We start from the raw sequence: 21486 nt of genomic DNA, 5'->3' as shown, positions 1-21486 counted from the left end.
ATCCCAGCTTTTGTCAGGATGCTGAAAAACACCCCCCATTTTTCTTGAGGCCAGTAATCACATTCAATGTTCTTCTGGAACGTATGTTCTATGTCGTGTATGCTTCAAAGGCAGTAGAGGTAGTATTGCTACTTCTTTTGCAATATTTGTTTGGTCCCTGAGTGGGTATTTCTGCTTCTTACCTGCTCTGCCTGGAACAGGCTGCCCTGCCAAGTGGTAGAATCACCATCCCTGGAAGGGTTCGAAAGTGTAGGTGTGGTGTTTAGGGCCTTGGTTTAGTGACGGACTTGGCAGTGCTGGGTTAATGGTTGGAGTCTATGATCTAAGAGGTATTTTCCAACCTTAATGATTCTGTCATCGTGTCAGTTTTGAAACAGCCTTTCAACTTGGTTTTCTTTTCACAGCATTTCGCTGCTTGCTTGTTACCTTCTATATCAGCTGGATTATAACTGAGGTTAGACTGAATTTCAGTTTTGTTCTTAAGCTTTCAACTTCAGGACAGGGAAATAAAATTGTGTTTGAAAAATAACATCACAATGCTTTCTTGAGGGTTGCTTTCATTCAGATGACCTATATACTTAGCAACAGTCAAGCTGCCTTTGGCCATGATGAAGTTGAAGAGAAACTGTTGGCTTATACTGCTAAATACTTTAAAGGTTAAACCTGTTCCCGAATTTTTGCAAATGTTTATTTGGATACTGTCTTTGCTGTAGTTGTGGTGCTGATGATTCTTAGACAGCTCTAAGTTTCAACAGTGTCTACAATGTAATAAGGTAGTGAAGAGCTTTTACTCTTGCTTATTCTTGGAAAAGTGATATACTTAAAACTGTGTTTTAATAAATACATACAATGTAGCCTTTAATTTCACTGGAAGAAAGCTCATCATAGGAACAGGAGTCAGTGTATGCTTTTAGTGCTTATTATGAAGGATTTGTAACTCTTCCTATAAAAAGTACTGAACCTGTAAATGAAAACAATATTAACATTATTTCAGTTTGGGGTCCCATTTTCAAAGTGTAGTACAATTTAAATACATAAGTTAGTCATGGAACTAGCAGATCATAGAATCGTTCATTGCTTGTATGGAAAAACTGACTGCAATTGCATGCTTGACTTAAAATAATCTAAACATTTCTGTATTAAAAACACCTTTCCAAGTAATTGGTAACCCAAATCAGGAGCCTGCCAAAATCTGAAACTTAGGCTGAGCAAAACAGAACCTAAATTCATTGCTTTGTGTTCATATTTTAGTTACAGAAGAGAATGAAATGACTGCCTCAGATTCCTTGGATTTGTTTGGTTATTTGTATTGCTGTTACCTTGCCTAACCTTCAAAGGGAATGTGCTCAAACCTGAAATTCAGATTAAAAAACTATAAATTTTTGCAGTTATTTTGAGCAGAAATATGCTATTTTAAGTATTGGAAAACATATTTCTGCTATTACTATAAAGTTGATGCAATTAATACTTTTCATTCATTATGAACATAGAAATTTTAAGTACTTCTAGACAAGTAGATGAAAAATAGATCTTGTTTACCTGTTCAAGTTTTCCATAACTCAAAACCTTGAATCACAAGTCTGAGCAAACAAAATGACTGAATGTTTTCACTTTTTGCATTAAAAAGCTTGAATTATAGAGATATATTTTTGATTCTGAGTTGATTGTAAGGTATGTATTTTATGCTTCACATAAAAATCTTATTTAACAATCTGATTTCCTTCCTCTGTATAATTCATATATATATATATATACACACACTGTAAACTGACTTTTATTCACCAGTGTAAGTCTGTTCTTAATCCTGAAGAGTCTGTGGTTCATGTTTCATAGGTAAGTTTATTAATGCCTTTTTATTTTAAAATTCTGCATTTGCCAAGTAAAATACTTTTATTCATTGACTGGTAATGATTGCCAAAGCATATTTAGAACAAAATTCCAACCAAGGCAGTAATTTTCTCTTTGGGTGCTTGCACTGGGGTCAGAATTTGGGTATAGGTTTTTAAAACAAAATCTTACATACATAGGTATTCACTGACTAAGAGAACAGTGTGTGTTGCTTGGAAGCAGATAAGGGAGATGATTCCTGACTTTGTGCTAGGCCTCAGTGTTTTACTGAACCCTATAAATGTCTATATGTTCCTTGAAAATCTAAATGGCTGTAACCGCAGTTATGAGAGAAATGTGATTCCAACGATTTCTAGAAAAATACTTCAGGTGCAAAATTACTGCATTCTTAAGAACGATAAGAGTTGTTGGAGATTGGACTGATGCTTCAGAGTGGCAAATACCTGCTAAATGGTGCATAATGCAGTCCTTTATTATTGCCAACAAGCTATAGAGTGTTTTCTTTTGGCAGACGTTCTGGACTAACTTAATGTGACTGGACGTCTGAAACAGACTTGTAATCCACTACTGAAGCTAAAGGAACACTGTGATGCTTCACTCTAAGACATGCTCTGCAGTTCTGTTTGGGTTTTTTGGGTGGCTTGTTTGGGGGCTGGGGGAGATCATTTGCAAGAAAAGAGTTAACAATTGAAAAGAAACATTTTTTGGCAGAAGTCTGTTTGCTATCGCTATAAGCATGGATAAGTTTCCTTTATAGGGAATGGTTTCTATTTTAACTACTTCAGATATTAATCCAACTGGTCCAGCCCATTGTAATTTGAATTGCCCTGTAGAGGTCAGTTCCTGATGCTGGAATATTCAGCATCTGTGAGATGTCTCTAGTGCCTGTAATTTTGATAGAAATTTTTAAAGCATATACTGCATGTCCAAAGAAGAGGCTAATCTGGCTTCCTAGACTTTTCATGACTGTTATGCATTCTTTTTAAGGAAATGAAAATCTGTGCCTGAAAACCCCAAACGCCACCGTTTCCACGGTTGTTTGAAGTTGCCTGGACTGAACAATGGCATGCTAATTTCAGTGCTACTTGTGAGGGATTCTGCTCCTGAAAGGCAGAACATGCATACCTGTATTAGCTTGTCTCAGGAAAAATGTGAAAGGTCGATCTGCTTTGAAAATAGGTGTTCGAGATCTTTTTAGTAAGACCATTGCTGTAATGCAACAAAGAAACATCAGTAAAATGCATCTGCTTTCTTTCCAGCTTCCATACAGTGCCTTCAAGCTCTGGTTAGTACCTTGACTTTTGTGTTACTCCTCTGCTTTAAGACTAAAACAACAATTTTATCCAACAGTGAAATCAGAAGTCTGGCAGAAATAACAGGTCAGGAGTTGCAAGACTACATGCAGGTGATTCGTGCATATATGGATGCTGAAGGGCTCCTGCCGGGTGTTGGATCTCAAAGGCAATTTTTGTTGTCATCGCATCCCTAACTGCTGAAGTCATACCATGCTCTTGTCTCACATGTTAGCCAGTTCCTAGCTATGCTCTTCTGGTGAAAAGGATAGGCAAGGCACAAGTGTAGTTCCTTATCCAACTAGGAGACAGGCAGCAGAGAAATACCTACATCACCTTGGGATTTCTCTTGTTAGAGTTCTCAACAAAATCTTAAGTATCCTCAACTCAGTTTATGACTCTTTTCCCCTCTGGTTATGGGTTAATTAGATTAAATAAAGAGTGTTTAAAGATTATGATGGCTCAGCTATTATTAAAACACATCTTGTTTAAATGAATTCTTATTTTTAGCTATATAGTATTAAGAATACATTGTCAACCTTCTTCCCCCCCACCCCCAGTACTAAACCCACCAGATCTGGATTATTTTTTGATCAGTTAAAACAATGGAATTAGTTTGCAAATTCAAGACACAATAAAACTAGTTTGAGAGGGCACTATTTTAGTGCTTGTAAAAAAATGCACCTAGTTTCAAGTCATCATATGAGTAAATCCAAAACTTTTAAAGTAAACCATAAATGTAATTGCACTTTTTAAAATCTGCTTGTCAGCTTGGTCTGATTGGAGTTAAGGGATGTTTTGGCATTGATTTCAAGGGAATAAAGGTCTATTCCCCTTAGTCTTTGGTATGTAATTGAAGTCACCTAAATGCTTTTATTTTGTGGGGCTTACCACAACGTTATTAAAAATACTACTGCCCTGATAGAGATTAAGACTGTTACAAAACTTAACCTTTCTTCAGAGCTGTACAGTTTAAACTTACTTATGCCAGATGTTCTCTGGACACCCCCATATATACATGTCTTATTCAGGGTTTTTTTCTAGAGGAATACTGAATACATCAATTCAGGTGGCTCAGGTTCTTTCTGGCATTGCAGCTGTGGGATGTTGGAGTGAGGAGATGTGCAACGGGTTGGGCACCACAGTGAGATGCACTGCTGTGCTGTCTGCATGCCTTTTGAATTTCTTCCTGGGAGCAAGGAGGAGAAGTGGTAGAGTGCCTAGCCAAGGACCACCAGCATTTGTGATGTGGAGCCCATCTATCCTTGGCACAGCCCCGGAAAGCAGAAAGGTGAGATGTGGTTAATGGTGAATGAGTAATTTATTGACTGGGTAGTCCATAACTGAGATTTTTTACTCTGAGTCTCCCAGTCACCCAGTCTGATCTGCTCATGTGGAAGTGATCTGTTATCAGCAGCTCCTGCACATGAAGGCCACACTTCAAAGTATGTAGGAGTTAAGCTTGTCTGCATAAAACTTGCCCATCATTACCATTAATGCTATCAAAGAAATCATCCTCAAATCCTTTTAATAGTTCAGGAGCTGTAGATAAAATATTACTAGCCTGTTTTCATTTTTTGTTCTTATGATCTGAGCAAATAGATATTTAACCAGCAGAAAAATAAGTGGTATATTTTCTCAAACTGGATTTTCCTTGGACTGGCAAAGTTTTTTTTTGTTTGTGTGGGTGTTTGTTTTTTTTTTGGTTTTTTTGGTTTTTTTTTTCCACTTAAGCCGTTACACCTTGGTTGGACATCAAAAAGTTAAAGTTTCTTGTGTAGAACTACAAAGGTAAAATGGAAGTGTGTTAAATACAAAAGTTTGTTAAGCATATGCGCAAATTCTACCATGCTTGTTTTGTTTTATATAAAGGACTAGGAGTTGGTTTTGTAGTCATAACCTCCAGAAGTCGGAAGTTTGTCTGAATATTTGATTTACCTGTAGCTCCTGATGCTTTTGTACCATCTTCTGTTACTTCAATCTCTGCTTTGTGAATAGCTTCTGAAATATAAAGACTATCTTGTTCTGCAAAACCCCCAAAATTAATAAGTTATTTTCTGCATTTCATTACAAACATTTTTAAAAATAATCAGAATGCTGTTACCTTTTTTTTCCCCTGCAGAATCTAAGGATCACATAACTATTAGGTATTTCAGCCTTTGACTGTTTTCCCACAAACAGTGGATTGACTGCTGAATGGGAGTGACTAGTTTGAGAGGTCTCCAGGTTGTGGTGGATGGCAAGACGCGTTATGAAAATAGAAACTTTAACAGAGTGAAGACCATGAAAGAACTGAAGAACCCTTGGAAGAGAAAATGTAGAAAAAATGCTCTTCATGAAGAAACAATGGGATTGTGACATAAAATGAATCTTGGAAAATAATTAATTTCTGAAAGACACTGAAGAGAGTGTTACAAGTCTGCTTTTCTTCAGCTCCCTGCAGAAAGCAGGAAAGGTTGAGAAGTTTTTTTTTTCTTGTCTGAATTCAAGGATCAAGTCCCAACACGTAGGTGAGATCAAAGACATGCTAAAAGAGCATTTTATCTATTTCTGTCTTAATTTTGTCCAGTCCGAAAAACTGGAATGGAAGCAAGCAGGACAAAACTAGGGAGAGGAAGAATTTTAAAAAGTAGATAAATCTTACACATTCTTGAGGAGGAAAAAATGCAGGCTTTCAGGTATAAAAAAAGCTATTTCAGGTCTGACATGAAGTAACATTTGTTTGCTAAATGTGATCTGAGAGTAAATATTCTAAAGATTATCCTTCTGCTTCATATGGAAGAGGAAATGAAAACTTACCTATTTTTTTTTTTTCAGCTATTGGTTAAGTGAAAGATACATTTTCCTTGTCAACTCTGCCTTACTCTTAGACCACATAGATCCCTACTGCTATGACACAGTGGTGCAAGAGTAGAACTAAAAAGGGCCTCAACATATCCTTTCTTGTATAACCCTGCCAGGGCAGGATCAAATAATTCTACGAACCTTATCCTATATGCAACAGGATGCTGCTAAATTATTTTGTTTACAGAGTTAATCTCCCCAAAGTATTTATCTTATTTAAACAGATATTAACTTTATGAAGTACGTCCTTGTGTAGTTTATCAGTATATTAACATAATAAGCAAAGGGGCAGTGAGCAGTAACAAATTATTTTAATGTGCATCTATGTGCAGTCTGAGATCTATATTGCAATAGAACATTGCTATGTTCAATTTTAAAAGCAACATAAAAAACTCCACGAGTAATGTGCCTTCTGAGGTTCATCCCAGGAAAGCAAGTTTTCTATAAAAGCAGGTTTGTCTGAATTGGAGCAATTTCATTTATTCACTCACATGCACAAGAATGTGAGCTGCTTGCTCGGCAGCTACCACTCTCAAGTCTTTATTGTAAACAGAAATGACTAAGTTGAAATATTTTTTTGCTGGCAGAAGTCAAAAGAAAAAGAATAGATAATTTAGAATATTTTTTTTTTTAATATATATAATTTAATATTAAATGGGGACAAATTTTTCAAGGAGCAAAAGAATTTCAGTGTTCCAAACCCAAGAATTTAATCATAATGACAGTATTTTAGCAAAAGGGAAGTATAACATTGTCTACTGATTACTAGATCAGCAAGACAGTATAGCCTGAGCTAAAATCAGTATTGTTTGCAGTGTCAGGAGTTGGAATATAGACTTGTTGGACCAGCATCCCTCACTGTTAAATAACTATTTATAAAACAAGATTGCAGGTTTTACTAAAGCATCCTAATTTTCTGAATAAATAACCATTTTTCTAGGCCCACACTGTCTTGACAGTTTTAATCTTAAGGACAAGAAAAAAGTAAGTTCAAAACCAAACCTGTTCTTTTCAGGCTCCTCTTTCCTACAAAACGGCTCAAAATGCAATTGCAGTTGAGTGTGAATTGTGCTTTAGAACTTCAGAGATAAAGAAGTACAATCAATTCAGAAGATCTAGGTCTAACAAATCATTCAAATGTGAGAGTCTACAACTATTGGGTCAAGGATTATTTTGTATTCAGTCAAGCCTCTTACCTGAAATGCCTTTAAAATTAGCAGTGATGGGATCAAATGCATCTCTAATTCCCAAGGCAGAAAGAACTGTCTTCAGGTCAAAAAGGCTTTGAATACTGAACCTGAAATTAATATGATAGACTTTATTTAAATGCAGGTTTTGTAGAATTAAAAGGCATTAATAAATACAATTTATCTCAAGCCTTTGCATTTTATCCATCTCTTCTTGTATGAGCCCAGTGCATTGTCTGGTTAAGTGTATTTGCAAAAAAGTAGCTCATCTTCACCTGAAGACATTAACAGAAGGAATCTCTTGCCACCTTCTGTTGCATTCAGGTTGCTTCTAAGTCTTCTTGACATGTGGATTCTTTATTTTCCCAAAGTGTTCTCTTTCTAATATTATTTTTGGCTATAGCAAATGGCCCTTGGAAACATTTCCCAAAAATTAGCTTGCAGAAAATAAATATTAATGTACACACTGTTTTTCAGTGCTTCTTTGATGTGGTGAATATATTGTAAGAGGCGTGTAATGAAGCCCTTTCATACTAATCTCTACAATAGATACAGGCACATAAAGCCTTCTGCAACTAATTCCACCTGCTATGCAATTTCATTGGAGTAGATGATAGAAAATACCTCCAGCATAGGTGTTCGCTAAAACAACAAGTGACTAAAGTGGAAAATAGGTGAGTGAAACACACTTTGTGCATGGAAAGATGGTTTTGACTGCTGTAGGGGGGCCAAGCTCTTTGTCCAGTGCCTTTTTAGTACTCTGGCAAATTTCAAAAATACAAAATAGTGTATCTTTAAGAGGCTATATGTTTATTCTTCCTTAAACAAAGAGAAAATGAGGTGGGAAAAGTTCAGTTAGATTTTAAAAAAACAGTACAGAGTGTAACCAGAAAGTCTTGTCATTTCTGTCTCACCTCTTTGTGGTTTAAGAAAGGGTTAGAGCATTTCTGCTCATGTGATGAATAATGAAACCAAAAGCATGTAATTTGATTTTGCTCACACACTGCTTGTGTCAGCACTGTCACATGGAATTCTGACAGCTGAAGTAGTGAATCCATTGCACTGACATTGCTTACCTAGGCAGAAAAATGTCCATCTTTGTTCTCTTCAAGCTGTTGGCCCAGAGGGTTATGGTTTTGGCAGAAAGGTGAGACTCAATCTGGGACAAAGGTGTTCTTTTGTGGCTGGGAAGCACTAGGAACATGCTGAGTTTCTCCCCCAGGTAGGGTAACTCGACCACGCTGAAAGCCTCCAGACCTGCAGTCTGGAACTGGCCTGTGGGTGGGCAAAGAGAGATCCTATTTCATCATTCAAGTGGGAAGAAAACCCTGAACCCACAACTCTTGCTGGGGTTAGCAGACAGCTCAGAGCAGCTGTGGTGGGCTGTAAGGAGTGGTCTCCAGCACTTGGGCTCCTGTAGCCAGCTCATGTTGCTGCTAGCTCACAGCAATCTCATCTGAATGGAGCTGAGTGTGTCAGAGAGATCTTGGCAGAGCAGTGCTGAGGACACTGATGGCACCTGAAGAACCACCTCAACAGAGCACGGGTATTTTATTAGTTTCCATATAACAGCTGTCCTCCTTGCTCAGTTTGGGGACAAAAAGCCCAAAACTATCGAGGCAATGACAGCAATTATGATGACTCTTCCCACAACTTATGTTCTTAGAATAAACTTACAATTTTATGATATTTTTCACTAAAATTTTGCTACAACAGATAGGACTTAAAAAATGGAGACTGTCCTACTTGATTAATTGAAACCTATTTTGGCTCATGTTTCCATCTTTACTACCTTTAAAAATCACTTTAAGCCTCATCTCAAGAAAAAAAGTTCTATTAAACTAGAGCTAGTATATGCTTATTTAAACATTAACTATTTATTTATTTTGTATTTAAGCATCAAATTTATAATTTTTGAAAATCTAGGCACAGGGGCCTATCCCAATCAGATGAAGGTCATAAAGTAGTCTCAAAAGTAAAAGCTGGAGAGCTTCCAAACTTGCAATTAGTTTTACAGCATTTTGTAACAGCCATTTAAAAGTACCATTTTCATCCCATATCCCAAAAACAATTAATCCAGGCATTTCTAATGGACTCTGTAATACAGTAAAACAGGTTTGGCTGTCACAATTTTGCTTCCTTATTTTTTTCATCTGAGAATCCAGTAAGTAGTGTGTCAGGAACACTCAGCAATAGTTAGCAGGCCAGGAGTTAAGTTGTATTTAACTACAAGGCACAAGTGAAAGTCTTACTGCCTTTACTGCAGACCATCCAAAATGTTGAATCTACACTTCCTTCACTCAGCTGTAGCAGTTGCATCTTCAAGGGTAGATGCTCACACTGTTTGAGTCAGTGATTGTAAATAACTGCATATAGATAGCTCATGTTCATAATACCTAAATATTTGACAATAAATACATAGCTATAGGAGGTCTCAAATATTTAGTGTACAGGGTTAGTTTTGCAGATATGGGCTAGATAGGATTCGTTAAGTGTTGATTGTTCTGCTAGATTAAATTTTAGGTTCTTAGATCAGCCCTCCTGCTTTGCAATCAGGAGAGAGGACTGTTCTGTTGAAACCAGCTCCCAGCATGTGGATCATTTGCTGGGAAAAGATGTTCTGGTTTCTAATGGGCAAGCAAGGAAGATTTATATTTGCAGTGCGTTGGACATGAGTGGTGTAATTTGTGGGTATGCTGATATATTGAAGTCAGCACATTCTGCACAAAGGTTATACAATCCTTATTTATTAATTAGAAAGAAAATCAAAGACTTTAGATTATTGACTCAGAACATTTAGTGTTCATTGCTTGAACTAATTTTGAGCATCCCATAAGGATCACACATATGCTAAATTATAATTCAAACATTGTTAACATGCTTGGGAAAATGAATATGTAAGATAGTTGTGGTGTTAAAGAAGTGTGTGTGAACAGTAATGTTGGCATTTTCTTAGAGCAGTCTTACTTGTCCCCAGGCTGATTTTTTTCTGCATGGCAATGTTAGAAGGATAAACAACATTGTAAATGCTGCAACTGATAACAGGCCACAGCTTATCTTTGCCACTCTGTTTGGATCCTGGTGGGACACAGCTGCTATAATTTAATAAGGACGGAAAGTCATCTCAGTGCTCTATTTAGTTGTACTGAGCCAGTCTTTTGCATCTATTTTAAACTGATTTGTTAGAAATTCTTCTAGATTTTTTAGTGACAAAGATTGAATTGGCCCAATCAAATCTGACAACCAGCAAGTTTTAAGTGATCCCTTCTGTTTTGGCTTTCCTCAAAAGTCTTGCCAGCTGCAGAGAGCTCACACGTTTCAGCCTGGATGAAAGGTAACCCAAATATTTTGTCTCCTTTTCTGTGCAAAAATTTAGTGCACATTTAAGGATGATAGGATGGAGTTCCTTGTTTAGGGAAGTGCTCAGAAGAGCACAACAAATGATTTCACATCAACTTTGCAGGGACTCTGGAACAAATAGGTGGTCAGACTATGAGGCTCAGCTGTGGAATTCCTGGTATTTGGCTTTACCTGAGATCTTCACTTGTACAAGCACCAGCAGCCCCTGCCTTCTGTCATTTAATAATCTAGGGCCTAAATGATCAGATGCCAGAATATGAAAAGAAATTGGATGTGGAATTGGAAATGAGTCAGCAAAGATTTTTAATAGCCTGAGGATTCATTTGTTTCCCATGACTAGGAAACAGGAGTATATTTGGAAGAAAATAAGGCAATCTGGGAAACTTTAGGTCTTTGAGAAGTTTTAGGATGCACTCAGGAGAAAAGAATAATCAGGTCACAGAGGAAATAGAAAATGAGATAAATTGCAGTGTCATGTAGACTGGCAAACAAAACTATGAACTTGTTTTACCTCTTAAGTAATTTGATAAAAAGGCATAGATCCAGCCATCTAGTTTTAGGTAAAACATTAAACATTGTTTCACTGTGCCACTATTTACAGGTAAAGTGGTGGCACTTAGAACCAGAAAGGAAAGGCAGCAAGCAGCCACTTGAAGGGGAAACTACAATGAGCAAAGGTACAAGAGGCTGAAAAGGGTCACTAGTAGCTCTCCGAAGTATTGTCAATGCTCAAGACTTTTATCAAAGACAAACAGTGAGATTGCCATGAAGACTGGAGTGGTGGAAACAAAATGGTGTTTTGAAAACACACAAAAGTTATATCCCTCTGGATATTTCCCTCCTCTTGATTTACTTGGGAAGAAAGTGCAAAAAGGAAAAAGGCCCAGGTTGGGCCAACCTTGAGTAACCACCATGAGCCAATTCTGCAATACACTATGCAAGGTATTTTTATCAAGACATAGAAATTGTGAAAGCGTTTTATCAAGCATGTGTATGCTCTCACTGAAAGTTTTGTGTACATGTCTGTTCGTTTATTTTCAAGAACGATTAATTCAAATTGGAAAAGTGCAAAAAAAGAACTAGTAGAGAATTTGGAGCATTTGGTTTTTAAATAGTTTAGAAGACCCTGACATCTTCATCTTAGCTATCAGGAAATTGAGAGCAAACTTGGTGGCTTGCAATTACATTTGGGAGTAAATATCAAAGCTGAAGAAAAACTATTTACCTTAAAGGATAAAGCAGGCAGGATGTTAAGTGATATAAATCTGTCTTGAAAAAACTTAGATTTGGAATTTGAAAGGTTTCTGAAATTTAGAGTAGGAGGGAAAAGAGCTTTTTATATTTTGAAAGAGATTGTATAGCTAATGGTATAATTCCTGGTGGCAGAAAATTAAGCCTGCAGCATGAGTCCTTCTGTCAGCAACCCACATACATCAAGCCTTTGAAAGTAGCCTACACTGTATTCATATATTATACAAATAAAAGTTTGACCTATATTTATACTGTTTTAAGCCCATGCTGAGATCATCCACTGATTTGGTATAAATGACATAAGAATTTCTCTCATTTTTCTAGAACTTGTCTCTGAAGATCTGCATTTTTTTCCTAAAGCCTTGGAGACAGGCTGTGACCAGATCTACAGGTCTGCAGTGCTGGTGCTCCTGGTTATGTTCCACTCTCTCTGGTGCTCACACATTCAAGGGATACTGATTTGGCTGAGGGCCCAGAAAATTTCTTATCCAACAAATCAAATTGGTAGGGGTTTGATATAATTTTAGTCTTAATTGCTCCTTTGTCATGGGATCAGATGCGCTTCCTGCTGTACCACCTTCCTAACCTGCTTTATTTAACCAGCTCTGTGCTATTGTAAAGGACTTTGTGTATTGCAGTAATCTGTCTTTCTTTCTCCTGGCATGATCTATTGGTGCCTTTTGGTTGTTTCCTACAGCTGACAAGTTTGTTATGGAGTACTGGGAGATGTTGGTCTGTGAGGGATGGGACAGGGGCAGTAGATATTTTAGAGCGGTTCTGAACCCAAGATCTGTTTCATTATTGTCTGGAATTATAAGGAGTCAATTTTGCCACCTGGCTAGTCTCTTCATTTGATGGGATTTCTTCTGACACTTCTCCAGACTGGAAAAACAACACATCTTACTGTGGTATCTGCAGAAATTGAATAAATCTGTTCCATATTGCACAGTAGATCAAATATGGATCAAGGACAGTTACCGTAGTTAACTTCAGCTGTATGGTGCATGGTAGGCACTTTCAGGGTTGAGCCCTCTGGCGTAGTAAAAGGCAACATCTGGGAATCCATAAGGGAAAACTTCTTTTGCCACATACTTCTGAAGTACAGGGTGCTCACCAGGGTCAGCTGGCTGAGAGATGACCCAGCGCTCTCCAATGTCATCCCACGCACATCCCCATCTGCATGGAAAAGAGACAGAGGAGGGGGACACATGCAGTCCCACATGCCCAGGCCTAAAGGCCAGGTCCATGTGAGTAAATAAAGCAAGCTGAGACCACTCTCCATCCCTAAAGCCAAGAGACACAACTCACAAGGCACTGCTCACCCTCTACCTTCCCCTCCCCGCCTACACATGGACCTTACTGGGGTTGTCTGTTGGTCCATGCTCTCCCCAGAGCTGAGATCGAGCTGGTCAGTGTTTTCATTCCTCATTTTGACTTTTTAAACTCAGAGTCTAACTGCTGAGCTTATGCCTCTCTGTGTCTCCTGTAGCACCATGAAAGCATTCAGTGCCATGAATATGGTCCAAGGGGAATTTGGCTGTTCCTAATTAAAACTGAGACCACTGCAAAGGATTGCCATTTTAAAAATTAAGGGAACAAAGTCAAGCAGTTACCAGCTTGATACTGCTTACAGATTCAGACCTATTCCAGCTCTTTCTCCACATTACAAATGAGTGTTAGCACAAGAATTTTGTTTCCTGGCTTTCAGCCTTGGTTTAGGTACCATGGAGTGTGGCAAAAAACTTTATGCTTGGTTAAATGCAATTTCTCCCTTTACTCTTATTTTACATTTCATTCATGTGCAGCCATTCTTGTGGGTCCCTGTGATACCTGCCAAGTCAGTGGTGATCCATTCCTGTGTGTGGGTGGTGTTGGGGTCAGTGAGGTTGGTTTGCAGCAGGCTGCTGTTGGCCCAGCCCGCAGCATGCTCAGCGAAGTCAGGTGAGAGCTGCACACCTGCATCCACAAGGAGAGAACATCCCAGCTGGACCACTGTGCCCTGGCTGGAGTCAGCCACCACTTCATCCACCGTGTGCATGAAATCCTGCACGTTCTCATCTGCCAGGCAAGAGAGAAACTGCAATAGTTGTGCTGAGACTAAGGACAGCTCAGATTACCCCAGGACTCTGTAGCTTTCAGCTGCAGTGCTGACACTGGTGTCCTCTGACTGTTAAAGCCCTGTAACAACTGGAGCACCCTTGACTTTATGGAGTATTACTGTTAAGCACTGTTGCCACGGGTGGTGATGCACTGGGCGTTAGAAAGTTCTTGTCATGTGTCTGTAGAAATCACTCTAGTGCAGATGTGTCAAGTGGCTGACCTCATGTCAGGCTCACAGCTCTATGCAGAGACAGTTCTTAACAGTTCATAAGGTAGTTATTCTTTTTTGGGCATTCTCTGAGCTGCTACCAGTGAGGTCTAGTGCCTCTGGCCATGACTGGATGAGCTGCCAGTGCCACAACACTGCTATCTCCTTCTCCTGACGTTATCCACCTATCCCAGGAAAGGTATTTCCGTGACAGCCCCTCTGCCACCCTTGGCCCTTAGGTATTGTTTGTTTTCTTGAAGGATGGTGTCCCAAACTGTCCCAGTATTGCTGGTGAGCCCTGGCAATCCTAAACTGAGCTCATACATTGCTTCATGTGTTACAGGTGACTCCTTTATTTATACAGTCCACATCAGTGGGCTTTTTTTCGTTTTTTAAGAGAACTGACATGGTCTGAGGTGTAAAGTATTATTCTTGTGTGTTTTGCATTAGTATGGGAGCATTTGGTGAGCTCTCTGGAAGATGTGAGAAGTCAAAGATGGTAAATTAGAAGCAGAGATGAATGTGAGGAGTGGTATCCCAAGCTTGTGACTTCACCCAAGTGCTTAGCTAACCAAAGTCCCAAATTCTTACTCAGACAACACCTCAAAATTGCTTTAATAAAACAGCAAGGAGAAATAATTTTAAAGCATGTAATTTTGTCTGTGCTGTCTAGAGATACATCCCATTATACGTTGTCTTTGTTAGTGCTAGAATAAAGGTTAACAAATTTTCCAAACATTGAAAGAATTTACAAGTGCATGTAAGAGCAGATTCTCTTTGAGCAGTGAATGAACCATCAATGTTTTCATTGTTTTCAGTCTGCTAATGTTTTAACCATATCCTTCATTATTGTTTAGGGCAGACCAACAGAAACATTAATGCAGATATCTACTGGAAGAAAGGAATTTTGTCATATATGTGTACATGTACAATATGGGTTTATTAATCTTATAGGAAATTTCATCTAAGTATTTATTTGATTTAGACCATTTGAGGAAGTGGTTTCCTTCCCCGTTACTGGAAATGTGCTGTATACCAATAACAATAGATCCCATCCTACTTTATTTTCACATTCATGCAATTATATTATTGAAAGCCAAAGCTCATGTGGTTTATGCCACAGACAGCTAAAATAGAGATAAAACGTCTGCTTCCCATGATGTGCCACATGAGAAGAAGAGAGCATAAAAGAGCTAGCAGGTCATTAACAACCCCCGCATTCTCTGTTATATTTTCTGTGGAGATCTGTGCTTGAATTTCACTTTGAAATGTTATTCTATAAGGTCCTTTCATAATAACTGAGCCCATAATGACCAGAAGTTTCAAGCAAGGTATAATCACCATATGAATTAATGTTGTGTAGGAATTGAATTTACAGAAATAGGAGTCCTGTAGGCAAGACTTTGTTATATCAGTTGCTCATAATTTAGATGCACTGTCCCTGTGTCAGTACATGTAGCTGTATCTGTGTGGATCAGCCAGAGTTACCTCTTACTGCTGTGGTGGGGTTGAATATCCATGCTGTGCAGAATGATGGTGGTGACTGAGGCTGGTTACACCATGGGACAATGAAATTACTGTAGTCTTCATACACTGAAGGTAATTTTTACCCTGAGAAATAGCAGTGTTATTTCTATACATAAGTATTGTATGTAAGCTGCAAATTTTGAAGATGAGGCAGTCATCTGCTTTTCATAAACATTCTGCCCATATTGTAAAATAGTTTTTGACATGTGATTTGAGATGGTAGGATAATCCAGAGATGAAATGAAAACAGCATCCTTAAATTCAGCTGACTTAATGCTGGATTTAAAGACATCTGTCTTTTCATATCCCTTCCAAATTCCCAATGAGTTTTATATTTTAGGCTGCTTTCAGGGAAAGATGCAATTGCACCATCCATCTGTCAATGTATATCTCTGTCTGCCAGTCTCCTTCTGATAACTTTTTATCTTTTTGGCCAGTTGTAATAGCATTAGAGAAGTCTTAGAGATAATTCAGCTTCTACAGGTTTCATAAAATTTGTTTGTAGGATAGGAGAGGAAACTACTGTTCCCTGCCAGGGAGTTCTTCGCAAAGCACACAAAGGAGACCAGGACACAGTGAACACCATGGACCTGTGGCAAACCTGGAGCAATTCTGCTGTTCATGGAAGTAGCTTTTATAGATGTAGCTGTATTTTGTGTCATAAGAAAGTAAGTACTAATTCAGAAAAAATGAATAATAACCAGTGTGTCAACTATTCCCTTGAGTTTCTTTTGTCCACCTGATACCTGGCTGTCAAAGATGGAGAAAACTACATCTTGCAGTGAGAGAGAAAGCAGAAGTTTAGTATGATGCATGCAATTCCTGTCACCTCTGTTAAGCTGTGAATTTATTACTAATTGTAAGACAATAAGTATTTTTCTAAGTACATTACCGTGAATGCTGTATCCTAGGACATCTTGCAGCTCCGTAAAGGTATTTCCTTGAGCTCCAAACTGCAGCAGCTCCAAAGAAACAGCCACACTTGCTGGAGACACTACCAGATTAGTCCTGTTCTCTGCCTCAGAGATGTGCCGGTAGAGACTGATGGCAAATTCAGTCTTCAGCTCTTTCAGCTCATCATAGGAGATGCAGCTCCCTTTGGTTAAGCAGCAAGCAGACAGAATAAATGCAGGGAATAAAATGGGCAGCATGAAGATGAGCTGGGAAGAGTCTCCACCAGCTAATACCTGCAATTAATGACACGGATATATTTAGAAAAGCAATAGGCTGAGCTGGCAGAGGAACTTTCCATCAGTGTTGAGATATCACTTGCAATAGTAACGACAGCTGTTAAAATACTGGTCCAGGTCTACTCAGTAGCTACTGTCATTAAAAAAAAAAAAAAAAATAAAGAAAGAAAATAAATGTGTATGGACATGCTGATGATTCTGTTCACTAAGAAGAGCTGAATTTTCCAGAATGCTGTAGCATGTAAGATGATTTGCCATCACAGAGCATGGAGACATGCAGCCTCTTGGTTAAAAATTAACTACCTGCACAGATGATGGGACACCTCGGTGGGGTCTCCATGCTGCTGAGCACCCACAGCTCCTTTCTGTCCCCAGAAGAAAGGGAGTCACATCCAGCACTCCCAGAAGGAAGGCCACCCCTTGTGAGGTGCAGAATCTAACTGGAGGCTCCAGTGTGGGCTTTGGATACAAGTTTGCAAAAGGCTGGCTTTAAATTTCCCCCCGCCCCTCCCGATACTCCTATGAAATTTATGCCAGCAAAAGAAGAGGTTGTATTTGCAAAAGGCTCCAATTCTTGCAGCACAAAATCACCACACATCAGATTTTTATGGGAAATCAAGCATTGGTCAATGTTATATTAAGAGACACTTAGATTCATATTTAAAGGAATAATGCTAAAATGAGAGAATAGTCTTCCCTACAGGTTTTCACCTTTTGAAGATTGCATACAAGTATATTTTAAAAATTACGGCACCTTCTTTCACCTCGGGATTTCCTACAAATCTTTCTCCATGCCCTTTGCTCTAGAGAGCACCTCTAATGCTTTGTATTTACTCACAGTTAGCTCTGTTAAATTGTCTTGCCTTTCTGTGTCCTTCTGGGTGCCTGAATGGAAGCTGCCTATGAACGTCTTGTCTCCTTCTTTAATAGGTAGTGGAGCAAAGACTAGGTCATGAGACTGCATTTAAAGGGATAGTCAGTGATCAGAGTCTCTGTCGGCGATGTCTGTACCACTCTGTCCAAATTCCTGTAGGCTACAAGCTCTATGGAGAGCCAGGCAAAGCAGCATGCCACTGACCAGCAAATCCAAGGCAAGGAACAAAAAGGTACACATGGAGATAGAGTCAGCTACTTCCTTGCAAGCCCTGCTTGGGTCTCATGAGACTTGTGACCTGCTGGTACCGAGCAAGGCATCTCCTATCTCTCTTCCCACCCCCCTCCTTCTTTTATATGAATTCCATTGATTCCTCTGCCACAAAGGGGAAGAGAAAGGGCTCTCTGTGTACCAGGCACACAGCTATTTTTTTACCCCCACTTTGAAACCTTATTCAGAAATCCCATGCAATTAAAATGTCTTTATTTCCCTTTTTTTTTAAGTTAATGCCATCCAAAAAAGCAAGATTTTCTTTCACTCTTTAGTTTCCAGAAGGAAAGAAACAACAAAGTGCTGTGGTTGAAGGAAAGCAAATGAAGAAGGGGCCACTTTGAATGGACCAGAAGCAGAAGAGCTGTGCTTGTGACTACTTTAAAAGCACTTGCAGCTGTTCATGTCTTTCTTTGTGTGATGGGATCAAATCCTGTCCATCGTATTCACAGGTTCAGCCTCACAGCTTCACAATGCCACCTAAGATATGCAAGATTTGGCTTAAAAATTAACATAAAACTGCAGCTTATTCATCTTCCCAGAGTTTGATGTTATATACTTGGCTATTTCACAATATACATTAGTGTTACAAGTGGGAAAGAAGACATTGGGGAAAAGGGCATTACAATCAAGCAGTAATTCAGGTGCTACTCTTTCACTCTAAGCAGGGAAGGAGCAGCCCAAGTGAGAATGAAGCAATGGGCATCTCTTAACTCTGTTCTTGTGCTGTTCCTCTCTTTCTGCTGTTTGGATAATATGCCAGAAGAGATGCAGACATTGGGGTCTGTTTCAGGGTCCTGGGATTTAAAGCACATTCCTGCAAGGACTGATGAAGTGCAGGAGCTTGGTCAGTCACAGTCTAATACAACAGGCAGAAATGTAACTTTGCCACAGATTCAATGTGGCAGTGTCTTCACACTGAAAATTGCATTTGGGCTTCGGGGGTTGGCTGAATGAGGACCTCTCTGCTGAAGTTATCATTAACAGTTTCCACTGGAGTGGATGTGTATTCAGAGGGAATGAAACAGAGGACACCAAGTGACTTCTTGAAGGGCTCAGGGCTGCCAATACATAAATTAGCTCTGGTTGCTGGTGAGGACTGTACACTGGATTTGATATGGTGTTCCCAAAGGCTCTGGACCTGAAAAGGCATTTTTTCTGTGCCCTTCTTGATACTCTCCTGTGGATTTATTAAGATTTAAATGAAAGGTGGGGAACCCCTGAAGGTTTTAGGTATTACTGTCTAAAATTAACATTCAATTCCTGCTTTGCAAAAATGTTGCTATTCAGATTTGGGGTATGTATTTATGGAAGACATAATTGCAAACTAGACCACGTAAAAATGTTGAGTAAGACAGCATAGTTTCAGTGGGAAAGGGAAAAAAGCATTCTGGGTCTTGTCTCATCACAAAGGAGACTTAGAAATTGGAGTGTTTGTTTCAAATCTTCCCTCTCTGTAACTGTTTTAGGAAAGGAACTCTGTGGAGGAATCTTTACAGCAAAACCAGTGTTTGCAGACAACCAGAGAGGACTTCAAAAACGGGATTAACATTGTTCAAAGCCACCATGAGGAATAAGAAATATGCTTTACATATAATGAGTAGGAAAGAAATCCACTGGTGAATGATGAGAAAGATAGGAGGCATTGGAGTAAGAAAGAAGTAAGAGTCAGTGAAATAAGCTGTAGCTAAAACTAAGTGTAAAAGCCTGAGGGAAGGTTATGAACATTTATCATAGTCAAGGTCAGAACCAAAATTCTCCTGCATGTTCAGTTTAGCAGTCCAAGTTCAAAGTTTCTCTGTTCCAGACTGGGATCCACAATTGAGAACTGTGTGTCCAAGGAGAAGTGTCATATCAGGGTGAGTCTGAAAACTGAGGTCGCAAAGTGAGCTCAGGCAGCCAGAAACTGAGGGGTCCAAGCGAGGATAGTTCAAGGGGGACTGCAAACTAAATAGGCCAATTAGAGTTGGGCTGCTATGGAGAAAGGGAGTTTCTGTCTCCTTTGAGGACTTTTTCTTAGAGCCTTCATACCTGCCTGTGTCCTAGTTTAGGCATCACAGCCTTCTTTGAGTCTTAATCTGGCTCTGTATCACAAGGTACTGAGTGAAGTACTGATAAAATTTCTGGCAATAATTTTAAGATGCTGAAAATGCATTTTAAAAGGCATGCAATTAACTGGTCCCCAAGATAACACTTCAAAGTCAGAAAGTGGCAGAGGTAGCATCTGTATTTTGAGAAGTGCTTCTTCACATTGAGATAACTTAGACTGACTGTGGGGGAAGTGAGGAAAGACACAAACCGAGGATGTCTGGAGAAAACACAGCACAGGAGTGTGTGGGTAGCATTCTGGAGCACAGAGCACTGTGTCTCTGTAGAGCTCCTCTGATCTTCCACAGGAGCAGCTCTGAGAGCTTCACAGGGAGCCCAACCTCTTTGTTCCCTCACTAAGCAGAGAAAACCGCCACTCTTTGAGAGGGAAGACACCAAAGATCTTCCTGACGTGTGAACACCTCCCCACACAGGGAGCCAAACTGGTGGAAAGCACTGGAAGGAAGCCATAAGTGGTGGCTGCTTTCCACAATGGATTAGATCATGTCTGTGCCTGCAGTGTGGTAGTGCTGTTACTGCACAGCCCCACACTGTCCCCCTGTGTGACATGGTGGTGGGCAAGGGGACAGACTGCTGAAGCATCCCCTGCTGCTCAGCACTGACAGATGCCATCACAGGTGGTTCTGCAATGTCTGGTGTGAAAAATGTGCAGAAGTGGAAAAGAAAGATGAGGGAAAAAGAAACAGAGATGGCTGTCCTCCAGAATTACATCTTCAGGGTCTTCATGGGCCAGATTGTGCTCTCAGGTGTAGGAGTGTACACGCAAACCATCGACACAAATTTGGGTCCTTGAGCAGATGAAGAGCTGCTGGGGGACTGTGGGCTGGGAGACTCCCCTGGGGGACAGGGTGCTCCATGACTGTGGAAAACAGACTCAGGGTTGAGCCTCTGTGGTGGTGGCAATAGGGAGGAAGGTCAGGGACTTGTTAGCCCTGGAAGCAGCCAGAAGTCACAGGACTGAAAGGAGAAACCAGAGAGAAAGGCAAAGCCTGCACTGGCACTATGGACAAAGAAAAATTTCTTTGGAAACCTTTCCCCACAACCATTTTTTTCTCACAGGGGACTGGAGTTTTCTCTGATTTATCAGTGCTCTAAGAAAACTGAGCCCTAGTTTGGTGTGGCTGCTGAGAGGAAAGGGAGAGCTGTTCTGCTTTGGGCTCTGGCCAGTTTCTGCTTCTGTTACATGCACTTTACACAGTGATCTGGAGCAGAATTTGGCCCAGGGAAAAGCTGGAAGAGAAAAAGATGAGAGAAGCAGCAGGAAGCAGGTTTTCCTCTTCAGAACTCTCCTGTTAGCTTTTCTGTATCAAGTCAGTCTCCTGCAGTCTTCCTTCCACTCTAGCAAAACCCTGTTATCAGCAGGGCTACTGTGCATTTACCCCTTCATAAGAGAATTTAACCTTCTATCTGCATCTGACTTTTGTGT

The 21486-nt window shown here is 39.6% G+C and overlaps 1 protein-coding gene across 1 annotated transcript; it reads right to left on the bottom strand.

The window, feature by feature from the left end:
- Window positions 1-920: 920 nt before the first annotated feature.
- Window positions 921-16768, bottom strand: SERPINE3 (serpin family E member 3; the record flags this gene model as incomplete). Its single annotated transcript, XM_083882205.1, has 8 exons — window positions 921-961; window positions 2974-3057; window positions 5079-5165; window positions 7181-7281; window positions 8248-8446; window positions 12761-12958; window positions 13613-13840; window positions 16510-16768. The coding sequence occupies 8 exons, from the start codon at window positions 16766-16768 to the stop codon at window positions 921-923; spliced, it is 1197 nt and encodes a 398-aa protein (XP_083738331.1).
- Window positions 16769-21486: the final 4718 nt, after the last annotated feature.

The sequence above is a fragment of the Zosterops lateralis genome, assembly GCF_965231275.1.
Source record: "Zosterops lateralis genome assembly, chromosome: 2".
In the NCBI taxonomy this organism is placed as follows: Eukaryota; Metazoa; Chordata; class Aves; order Passeriformes; family Zosteropidae; genus Zosterops; species Zosterops lateralis.
This window is presented reverse-complemented; position numbering and strand designations above follow the sequence as displayed.